Source organism: Capricornis sumatraensis, chromosome 23 (genome assembly GCF_032405125.1).
Source record: "Capricornis sumatraensis isolate serow.1 chromosome 23, serow.2, whole genome shotgun sequence".
NCBI classification, from domain to species: domain Eukaryota; kingdom Metazoa; phylum Chordata; class Mammalia; order Artiodactyla; family Bovidae; genus Capricornis; species Capricornis sumatraensis.
This window is the reverse complement of record NC_091091.1, coordinates 24,227,031-24,238,827: the sequence shown is the minus strand read 5'-3', so window position 1 is coordinate 24,238,827 and position 11,797 is coordinate 24,227,031. Positions and strand designations below refer to the sequence as shown.

General features: G+C 46.0%; 1 protein-coding gene across 1 annotated transcript; it reads right to left on the bottom strand.

Annotated features, from left to right (window-relative positions):
• Nucleotides 1-457: 457 nt before the first annotated feature.
• Nucleotides 458-11,269, bottom strand: INA (internexin neuronal intermediate filament protein alpha). Its single transcript, XM_068961804.1, has 3 exons — nt 10,205-11,269; nt 2,240-2,364; nt 458-767 (listed from the first exon to the last, which is right to left on the bottom strand). Exons 1-3 carry the CDS (start codon nt 11,267-11,269, stop codon nt 458-460), a joined length of 1,500 nt encoding a protein of 499 aa, XP_068817905.1.
• Between the last annotated feature and the right edge of the window lie 528 nt (nt 11,270-11,797).

The window sequence follows — 11,797 nt, the reverse complement described above, 5'->3', positions numbered from 1 at the left end:
CGAGTGGTGTCGGGTGTGGACTGTGGGTTTATCTCTGGCAGTGATATTATGTTTTAGATATCTAGAGTGAGATTACATAGCTGGGTAACGGCCGGGTGTGGTGAGTGAATATAGGTTTTAATTTCAGTTCACAGCAAGATGGTGATGATCACAGATTTAGCACCTTAGTTTGTACTTCCTCTGTACCTGAATCATCTATAGCTGTGAAGCCTGAGCTTTGGGTGAGAAAGCTGCATTCTTAGATAACTCCTCTGTGATTGCTCTAGGACTGTGGTTTGCTCCAATCTAAGGTGTGGATTTCTTATTAGAGAAAGGAAGTATTCAATGCTAAATATGAGACTGAAGCCTTGAAGACAATGTAGAGTGGCGGCAGGTGTTTTGGATCAGGAATAGGCTGTTTAACAAGTCAAGTGTATATTATCCCCTCCTAAGCATTAACTTTTTTTAAGCAAGAGAATTATATTTTTTGGCTTGAAATGGTGTTTTCTTCTATATTTGATTTCTCGGTTTTCTTAGTAGATATCACTGTCTCCTCCAATATTTCTTCAAAACTTTCCCCTATCTGGGAGGTTTTCTTTGAGGCTACCTTAGAAGCCTCCTCTTCCTCCTCCTCTTTCTTAAGAGACAGCCCAGTGGCTGACCCTTTGGAGGTGGTAGAACTGAGGATTCTAGGTGGGAGCAGATAGCTTGGGTTGGGAAGTGGATTCAGCCCCGAAATGCTTAATCCACTGGTGCTGAAACGTGTCTCTTCACCTTCCAGCAGTTTCCTGTAAATCCAACAAAGAAACACTCTTAGGAAGTCAACTTGCAACTTTTAAAAGAATTTAACCCTCCATCCCCTATTCATTTCAGAAAGACTTCAGATTCCAGATTTCACAGTTTCTTCATGACATTGAGACCAATAAATATTGAATTTCAAGGCCAAAGACTTGGACTTTATCCAGCACATACACACACCTTTTCATCCAGCGTGCATGGGCACGCACACACACACACACACACACACACACACACACACACACCTTTAGCACCAGCTATGTTTAAAGCACTGTCAAGGGGAAACCTATCTTATTTGCAAATACATTAAAAAAAAAAACAAAAACTTCAACTCCCCTTGGTTTCATCACACCCATTTTTGGCACTTAGAGTCTACAAAGATCTAAGGAGAAATTAACACCTTAAGTACAACAGGGATAAGAAGGTAAGAAGTCCACAAAGAAACTGCCTAATTCAGCTTGAACTTGAGATCTGTATTTTTTCAGCATGTCAGGGTACAAAGGATATGGAATCAGCAATAACAGAAACCAAGGAATTAAACTGTTTCAGATACCAAGCTTTTTCCCAGCCTGGCCTAAACAGCGTCATAATAGAATGGCCCCAGTATCTTTCTTTTCCTCTCATAATTCTGGTAACTTTTATCATTAAAAAAAAAATCAAAAACTCAAAACACTATCAAATCCTCTGGGAGCTTTAAAGTAGTATACAAAGTATCAGAAAAAAGGAAAAAATTCTCAGATCTGAGGTTGAGTCTGAACTCTCATTTACCAACACTGTGACCATAGACAAAATCAGTCTACGGTTCAAGTTTCCTCATCTGCAAAATGATAATATAACCTGATACCTAGATAATTTATATGCAGAATCTAATACAGTGCCTAGCACACAGTAGTCATTCAAAAAGTAGTAGCTGCTGTCATTTTTTATATAAATTTATTTATTTAAATTGGAGGTTAATTACTTCACAATATTGTATTGGGTTTGCCATACATCAACATGAATCTGCCACGGATAGGCATCTGTTCCCCACCCTGAACCCCCTCCCTCCTCCTTCCCCATACCATCCCTCTGGGTCGTCCCAGTGCACCAGCCCCAAGCATCCTTGTTTACTTACACAGGTATCCAGGGGGATACTTCATCTATGAGGACTTTCTATGTTATATGAACCCTGTTTTTAAAGTTAGAATCTGATGGGTCTTACTTCAACCTCTGTACACTCACATTATTCCCTTAAATTTCTGCAGAGGTAGGTAGACTGCTCCAGGCCTCCAGGCACTAGCAGGGTGGAGCTGGGACATAACCAAGTTGAGGGACATAAGGGTCAGCTTACTTGCAAGGAGGCAGTGATGCCTTTCCTCATCCCCTGCTTCACCCATCAGAAATTAGAGCCTAAAACCACTTATCTGGGTAGCGATGCCCTAGGTGACGGGATCTGCCTAGGTGAACATGCCCTGTGACGTACCTGTAAGCTGCTATCTCAATGTCAAGAGCCATTTTGACATTGAGCAAGTCCTGGTATTCCCGAAGGTGGCGGGCCATCTCACTCTTGGTGTTCCTCAGATCATTCTCCAGCTGCCCAATGTTATCCTGAAAAGCAGCAACACAAATCCAATATAAGTAGGCCAAACTGGCTGACATTCATCGAGACTGAGAAAGCAGATTCTCAACTCTGCCTACACATTAAAAATCTATACCTGTCCCTCAGCCCAGATTCTGATTCAACTGTTCCAGGACAGGGTCCCAACATCTTAATTTTTCCATAAAGGTCCCAGGAGATCTGGATACATTTCTATCAAGGGGCACAGGATTCTCAACTAAACACCAGGAAGATATTTATTTTTTACTCACTTACCGTCCCTCCCTTGCTATTAATCACTCAGTTGTTGAATGTCCTTTTTGAAACCAAAGGCTCAGGTCAGGAGCTTAGATTTAGAAAATTCCAACTGTGGAGAGCACAGAGAGGATGGCAAGTCTCTGGCTCCATTTGTTGTGATGGTTTCAAGAAGTCTATTTCACTGACCGAATTTTACATGACAGATAGGAAGCATAAACACTTCAAGGAATTTTTTTTTTTAATCCAAATGGCAGATTGAAATTACAATTTTTTTAAAAAAGAAACTTAAGTTCATATAATACTTGTGCTTTAAGTTCCTCCAGGTGCAAAACCAGGCACAGAAGAAAAAAAGGTTTAAATCTGTGATTCTTGAGAAACGAGAGGATCTTTTAAAAACATAGCAGATCCTATTCCTCATCTACTTAAAACCCTCCAACAGCTTTGGAATTAAGTGCAAACTTCTTAGCACAGCCTATACTTTTCACGTTGCTCATTATGTTTTAGTTACCGTGGCCTTCTCTTTTGCTCCTTAAACTTACCAAGTTCACTTCTATCGCAGGCCCGTTAGTCTAGCTCTTGCCTCTGTTTGGAACGCTCTGTGGTGGGTCTTCACATGGCTGACTTCAAGATTCAGTTCAAATGCCCTTTACTCAGGTCTTAATCATCTAATTTAAGTACCCTCTCCACACTGATCTAGCATGTACTTTTACCTTAAGCCAGGGCAATTGCTAGCCCATGAAGGAAATTCGTGAAAACTTTAAAAATAAAGTATCTTCAGGAAAAAGACCCCACCTGAAAGTGGCCACTCTGCTTTTTAGCTCTTATTATATGGATAATTCTTCGTTGAGGGGGGCTGTGAATGTAGGATTTTTAGCAGCATTCCTGACCTCTATCGACTAGATGCCAGCAGCACCTTCTCTCCCAGCTGTGATAACCAGCAATGTCTCCAGACATTGCTAAATGGCCCTGGGAGGGTAAATCCACTGTTAGAAAACTACTGTGAAGTGAAAGTGAAGTTGCTCAGTCGTGTCCGACTCTTTGTGACCCCATGGACACCAGGCTCCTCCATCCGCGGGATTTCCTAGGCAACAGTACTGGAGTGGGTTGCCATTTGTACTGGGATGTAATTTACATGGAAGCCGTCTGTCTAGTTTACCCCTGGAAGCCCATAGCCTAGCACAATGAACACTGGAGAGGCTCAGTGAAAGACTGTTGGATGAATTTCTTTTCTTATTCTCAGCAAATTACTCATATAATTCAGTTGCAATTCTCAGCATGGTGAGTACAGTGGCTGAGAGTTATTTTTATGAAACAGTCATGCAGATAAATATATCAGAAACCTCAAGAAAGTGCTGAAGAACCCTTTGAACTTCCCTTGTAGGGATGATAAAATGCTGGTGAAACCCAGGGCTGATAGATCAGGGGGTGCAAACTTCCAAATCAAAAGAATCTGCAGAAAGAATTAAAATTCATACCACCTACCTGTTCTATAAATATTGACAGGAATACTGCAAAGAAAAAACCCAATTAACTGATGGGTTCAGAGCAAGGAATGACAAGCAGTGAAGAAAATATATAATACACTGAACAATGGTGGAAATATTCCAAAGTGTGTTAAGAGATCATAAGAGTTTAAAGGGATTTTTGCCGAGAAATTTTACTTGATGGTTGCTATATTTGAGGTTAAATAGTGTTAGCTGCTCAGTTGTGTCCGACTCTTTGCAACCCCATGGGCCGTAGCCCACTAGTCTCCTCCATTCATGGGATTTTCCAGACAAGAATATTGGAGTGGGTTGCCATTTCCTTCTCCAGGGGATCTTCCTGACCCAGGAACGAACCCGGTTGTCCTGCATTGCAGGCAGACTCTACCATCTGAGCTACAAGCAAATCTAGTGACACCCTAGGAGTAAGAGAATCAATATACTGTGGTAAGGGGGAAAGAGTCTAAGGTGAAGGAAAAAGGAGAAAGGGGAGCAAGTTTTCTCATCATGCAGAGGGGCAGGAGAAATGTTACAGGAGGAAAAAAAGAGGGTTTCATCAAGATGTTTGGATTGCATTTCTTGCCCTGCCACCAACATCTAACATACCTCCGTTTTCCATACTTATACTTTCTTTGAAACTTCCATTTCTGTATATGGGAAATTATAATGTTTATTCTTTTCTGAGGTATTCTAAGATCCTCAAGTGAGGATTTCAATTTAATGCACCTCACATTATTATGTGATGAGTCCATTATCTGTTCAATTAGATAACAGTCATTAGAATAGTGTTTGGTACCTAGGAACTGCTTAATAAATGTTGTGTGTGTGAGTGTGAAGTCGCTCAGTCGTGTCCGACTCTTTGTGACCCCGTGGACTGAAGCCCACCAGGCTCCTCCGTCCATGGGATTCTCCAGACAAGAATGTTAGCAATTTTTATTATTGTTAATATCATACCATGTGACTCTACCCTTTTAATGATATGGACAAATTGATCACGAGCCCTCCCTACAACCCCTTAGATCAGCAGTCCCAACCCTTTGTGGCACTGGGGACCGGTTTCATGGAAAACAATTTTTCCATGGATTGAGGGGAGGGGATGGTTTTGGAATGATTCCATCACACTGCATTTGTTGTGCACTTTATTTCTATTATTCCATCGGCTCCACCTTGGATCATCAGGCATTAGATCCCAGAGATAGGCAACCCCTGGCTTAGATAACTAAAGAAAGCAACGTATAATAAAACTTTAACATTGAAGAATTGGAGGCAAATCCTATAAAGCACTAGATTATTTTTTGTTTTTCACGAAGATGTACATCTCCGTAACAGTTGGATTTTTTTTTTTTAATTTAAAGGATATTATTTTCTTTCTCCAGATAGGAAGGTACAAAGTTAAAACCTTAAATTCCAGAATTTAATATAATACTTCATTCTTCAAAACAACCACAGGCTTTTCAGCTCTGGACACTGAGGTTTCCATAACAGTTTTAAATAAAAAATCTAAATAAAAACTTTTCTAAAGTGCTTTGTACTACTCTTTCCCAGGATACTAAACAAAATGCAACCTTTCTCAGCAACTAAGGATTAAGATAATGATCAATATTTCTCTATAATTCTGTGATGTGTTTTATCTTTTAGGTCAACTAAGGTATATATAAGGCTGTATATCTCTACACTAAATGTAGAGAGAGCAGTATTTGAACTAGTGTTTGCTACTAGTGATTTTCTTTCTTTCTTTTTTTTTTTTTTTGTGATTTTCTTTGTCCTGAAAGTTGAACTAATCTCCTGCTACTCACTTCTGACAATGCCTGACTCCTGTGGTTCCTCGTCTCTATCTTGCCACAGGCTTGAAATCCAAATAGCAAAGTGCTTTAGAATCACAAAGTAACAAATAAGCTGGGGGGCAACAGAGGGGCCAACTTCCTAATATGTGACTTAGAGATAGGTGTGTCACATGAGCAGGTTAATTAGTTCCTTTAAAAAAAAAAATTGGTTTTGTTTCACAACTGTTTTCTGAATAAGAGGTTGCTGGGGACCTGAGTTCTAGATAGACGAGATTTCCTTGAACTTTTCTGCCACACATTTCACAGGTCTATTTTATGGATCAGTGCAGACATAAAGCATGACTTTGCTCTTTTTAGAAGGAACTATGCTGACTGCTGACCACTGCTCTTCAACATCTAGGCTCTTTGTCTGTGCTTTCTTCCCCACCCTAGGCTGTCTTGCATTGCCCTTCAAAAGCCCTGCCAAAGATGGCCTCCAGCTGGAAATCTGAGCAAAGCGCTGCAGTCTGCCCCCTCCCCCAACCACGCAGCAGCTGCTGGCTTAGACTGAGGGAACAGGAGAGAGGCACTCCCATTCCAGGGGTCTCTCCTGGAATGGCTAACCGGAGTGCTGAGCATCCTCCTGAGGGCTCGAAGGATGTGGACTGGGAGTAAGAGAGAGAACAGGTCACCAGAGCATCTGCAGTGGCGCACAGGACAACAGACAGAGCTGTGGGTTCATCATTTTTAGGGGCCCTCACCCAGGGGAAGAGTAGTGAGTGCGGCACCATCTGATTGAAGAAGGCTGTTCAGAGTTACTGCTCTGCCTGATAACGAAGGTGGGGAGAGAGGATTTCTATCTGTGGTACACTCACAGGTCACTCTGCTGCCTTTTCTCACTCCTATCTTTATTTCATCCCATGATTTTTTTCTACAATACTTTAAAAATGTTGCACTACAAGTATTTCTATAGGCTGGTTTACACTGGGAAAGGTGGTTTAAATCAGTGCACCCCCAAATCAGTCTGAGGAACTGATAGGGTGCAGTGCTTTTATTGAAACTGCATATTCTTGGGCCCCACCTGCAAACTACTGAATCCATATCTTTGGGAGTAAGCCTGAGACTCTTTCTGTTAAGCCCCCAAGTAACCTTGGTGGGTCAATGGGTGTAGGAACCACTAGTTTTTCTGTAAAGGCTCTATCAGGGTGGCCCAGGTGACAATAATACAGTGAGGTGGTATGTTTGGTGTTTAGTTGCTAAGTCATGTCTCTTTGTGATCCCACGGACTTTAGCCCACCAGGCTCCTTTGTCCATGGGATTTCCCAGGCAAGAATACTAGAGAGGGTTACCATTTCCTCCTCCAGGGGAATCTTCCTGATCCCCAGGGATTGAACCTGCGTCTCCTGCACTGGCAGGCAGATTCTTTACCACTGAGCCACCAGGGAAGCGCTAACATACTGAGGTAGAGTGGACAAAAACAGAACAAAAGAAAGCAAAAAGCATATGGAAGAGTTGAAAAAAGAGAGAGAAGGGGACCAAATGAAGACCTTTTTCTTGAATTCTAATTTCAGAAATGGATCTATCAGGTTATAGATTTATATGTAGCCACTGCCACCCCCAATCTCCAAGAGGCCAACCCCTTCCTGCTGTTTAATTAGGCTACATTTCAATCTCATACTGGAGAGAAGAGGGCAGACTTGGCTCATCTCCCTGGAGAGCATTAACTGATGGTGTGATCCTGATTGTTCCGCAAGGTCTTTCAAGGAAAGCTTCAGCTTTCCAAGATTGACCATCGTACAGGGCCAGGGCCCCCAGTACCGTCCAAAAATGTCCTTAGACATCTTTGGCAGAACAGGGACTCTAATGGTGGTGAAGCAGGAACCAGAATCACCCTGTGTCAGAAATGGAAAGCCTTTAGTTAAAAAGGATGGCTCTGTTTGGCTTCTGAGGACAATAGTTTGAGCACCTCTTAATTTTTCGTGTCGCCTGATTCTAGCTCTTGCACACACCACGGTATACTCACTATTAATATGTCACCTTGAATCATTCTTCACCCTTTCAAAAGTGTGATAAGCTTTCTTTCCTAAATAGGCTGTCAGCTCTCTGGGGCAGGGAAAACGTGACTTTAATGGGGCCTTCCTCTGCCTGTAAGAGGGTGGCAAACCTGCAAAGGAAAATGGGCCTACCACTAACCTCTGAAGCAGAAGAAACAGAACAGCCTCCCATCACTGCAGTGAAAGGGGAGGGGGAGGGGTTAGAGGGCAAGAAAACAATGGCTGAATCTCACTGTGGGGAAGGAGGCTTTTCATCTCAATCAGTGCTGCTAAGATTGTCAGAATAGCCTGATGACCCCCTTGTGGCTTTAGGACCCGCAGGTGAAGATGTGCACCCCTCCTCAGCTTTTATATATACACATATATCTGTTGTCTGATCTCCTCTTCCATTCACAGCAGGTCCACTGAGGCTATGGCTGATGGGGGCAGCACTGCAGAGCTGCAGATGCCGCAGTTTCTGTTGTTTTTATTTTCTGCAGGCTAGTCTGGATGACCCTACTATTGTCTAACATTGAAAGCCTTTTAAAGCAAACAAAACAAACCAGACAATATAGTCACTATTTCTTAGAATGTAGAGGCTACACCAAGCAAACAGAGGACATGGCAAAGCCCAATTCAGATGGTGATTATGGGTAAGTTACCCTTTTTAGAGAAATACTGGGCTAGCCCAGCAGAAGACCACATAGCCCATCCTTTGAAGCTTCTAGAAGAAAATATGAAGTCTCAATTAACTAAATGTAATTAGTTCAGGCCATTGAGAGCTAGGCCACATAGTGAAAAGTTCAAGTTAAACATTTTGAAGTGGAATAAAAGGATTTATTTGAATATTACTGTAATTATAAATACCAAAATAAACAGCCCAAGCAAGCTTTCTTCTTTTATCAAAGGGAGTTATTTATAATGAACAGCAAATACTGCACACCCATAATAATTCTCTGGCTCCAGACAAAAATAGCACTTCGAGGATTTGCTCCTTTCATGATTGTATTTTCTTAATGTTCCTAAACATTATTAATTTTATCAAATGGAAACTTTGAGCTTGGTAGAATGAATTATTGCAAGTTTCTGAACTACTAGCATTCTATCCAATGGAACTTTTATTGTACCTTGAAACTGAACCACACTATTTAGATTCTTTCCACACTTTTCACCTGCCTCTGTATCCTTTGTGGTCATAAGCCCAGAATGTTCCATGCAGTAAAACTGAAGATGCAGTGGCCTTTGTTTGGAGAGAAAAGGAGGAAAGAGTCAATCGATACCTTCACAGGAGCTTAGAGGACAGGCAAAGACGGGAAAAAAAAAAAAAATAAGTGACCTATAACAAAGATGCGCTCATCTCTGTGATTTATCACATGCACTTAGGATGGAAAAATGTTAAGGAAATGGGCATTTTCGAGTGGCACTTCACTGCTGTGGGGCAGACTAAGTGGGTTTTGTTAAAAGCTAAGCCATCCGTGAAAGTGAAAATTGATGCTGTCCACGGGGTGACCCTTGATTGGAGGTAACCAAGACTGATGTGTTGGTGTTGCAGAAGAAAAAAAAATCGAAGCAGTTAATTGCCTAGAGAGTCATAACTGGGACATGAGACAGGAGGGAAATTCTGAGATGGGAAGAACTCTAGATCAGCACCGAGGACAGCGCCCGACCATCCTCCTTTGCTAACATCTGTAATGCTTTCTTTAGGAAGAAATACCGTTAGTCAGTCGCCGAAAGAACTGAGTGTATGCTGGGGGAGAACAGAGCAGGGCAGTTATTACTAGGCCAATCACTCATCTCCTTGACTGCCAATCTCTACTCCTTTGAGGGCAAAAGTCAAGACAATGGCATAGAACTTTTGCCAATATAGTCTCGCATTCTTCCCCCAACCCAAGGGCAGAAATACTCCCAGGACGCACAGAAAGCATTTCAAAGTCAATCAAACAAGCCAGACAGCGGAAACAGCACCGCCAACCACAGAGAGGCTGCGACCCACCCCTACTGCGCTCACTCCCACTTTGGGAGGGGGTTGTTCTTCAGGTCGCCAGCCTGTTTATGCCCACTTGCTGAAGAAGCTTGAGGGCTTCTTTGTTAGAAGGGCTCAGACAGGGACGCAAGTGACAGGCAGGGAAAGAGGGCGTCCAGGCTCCTAAAATTAGCGAGAGAGGCTCCAGGGCTTTTTGTTTGCCAGTGCCTCTGGGCGGGGCGCCTTCCGTCCCCACCTTTATCCTCCCCTTGATTTCGAGGGCCCCAAGCGTGCGAGAAATACGCGCCGGAGAGCACAGAGCTTTCTTCTCTACGCAGCGCTCCAACCTTTACCTGGTAGGTGGCCACCTCGGCACTGTGTCGCTCCTCCAGCTCCAGGATCTGCCTCTCCAGGGACTCATTGGCCCCGCGCAGGCCCTCGATCTCGATGGTGCGTGCCTGCAGCTGGCGCCGGTACTCATGAATCTCCTCGCGGCTGGCCCGGATGGCCTCAGTGCTGCGCGCCGCCTGCTCGTTCAGGTTGGCAAACTTGGACTTGTACCACTCCTCGGCCGACTGCAAGTTCTTGGCGGCCAGCGACTCATACTGGGCGCGGATCTCCCTCAGCGCCGAACTCAGATCTGGTTTAGCCACAGACACGTCCACCTCGGCCGCGGCCTGCGAAGACGCCTGCAGCGTGGCCAGAAGCTCGGCCACCTCCTCGTCGTGCACTTGGCGCACGAAGGCCAGCTCGTCCAGCAGTGACTCTACCTTCTTCTCCAGATCCAGGCGGGCAAGCGTGGCGCCGTCCACGTCGCGCTGCTGCGCCTTCAGGGCGCGCTCGGCCCCTTCGCGCCCCCGGCTCTCCTCCTCGCAGCGCGCCCGCAGCCGCTGCACCTCCTCGGCCAGCCCATCGCGCTCCAGCAGGGCCTGCGCGCGCCCCGAACTCGCCTCCTCCAGCTGCGCGCGCAGATCGCGCAGCTCGCGCTGGAAGAGCTCGCCGACGCGCGACGGCTCGGCGTGGCGCTGCCGCAGCGCGGCCAGCTCGGCCTCGAGCGCTCTGTTCTGCGTCTCCAGCTGGTGCACCTTCTCGATGAACACGGCGAAGCGGTCGTTGAGGCCCTGCAGCTGCTCCTTCTCGTTAGTGCGGATGATCTTGTACTCATTGGTGCGCGCCGCCGCCTGACTCAGGTCCAGGCCGTCGGACGCCGGGGACCGGCGGTAGGCCAGGCCCAAGCCGAGCGACGAGGCCGAGGAGCAGGCGGCCGAGGAGGCCACATTGCAGCGGGACAGCGACTGCGAGCGGAAGCTCCCCGCGCCGCCAGCCCCGGAGAGGCGCGAGGACAGGCGTGAGCCGTCCCCGAACACCTTGCGGTAAGAGGAGGAGGCGCACACGTAGTGCTCCGAGCCGAAGCTCATGGTGCCGGGACCAGGGCCGGGAGAGCGGCTGCGGCTGGCGCTGGCGAGGAGAGGAGAGGTGCGCAGGGCGGGGCGCGGTGGGGCGGCGTGCACCGGGTTTTAAGGCGTGGGGGGTGGGGGGACGACTGGGGCGGTGCGTTGGGGGCGGAGCTCCTGCTCGGGTCCCGTGGAGAGAGCAGAGGGGAGAGGGGGGCCTCCAGGAGCGGGGGCGGGGAAGCGCAGTGACTCGTGCAGCTGCGCGCGCCCCGGACCGAGGGCGAGGGGACAGAGCCATTTGTGTAGGAGCCACCGCCTGTCTGATGAGCCCCTCGGCGAGAATCGTCTGGTTTGGAAGTGACTTGTGTGGAGGGGTTCCTGAACGACGGGGGTTTCCCATCTGGAAACTGCGCGGTTCTATCGCGTCCCTTGACCCTGCCCGAGCCCGCTTTAATCCACGGGGAGGTTAGTGTTTTCTGAGAGGTGTGCTGTATTCTCGCCCACCCCGGAGCTCCCGGGCGTGAGGCCCTGCTTTTCCAGTTAAGAGTGCAG

Bases quoted from the DNA above. Each gene is read 5' to 3' on its own strand.
- INA (XM_068961804.1), bottom strand. From the start codon at position 11,269: ATGAGCTTCGGCTCGGAGCACTACGTGTGCGCCTCCTCCTCTTACCGC. The intron at 2,365-10,204 runs GTAAAGGTTGGA...GCTGCTTTTCAG, and splicing joins CCGAGGTGGCCACCTACCAG to GATAACATTGGGCAGCTGGA. The intron at 768-2,239 runs GTACGTCACAGG...TTGGATTTACAG, and splicing joins ATTGAGATAGCAGCTTACAG to GAAACTGCTGGAAGGTGAAG.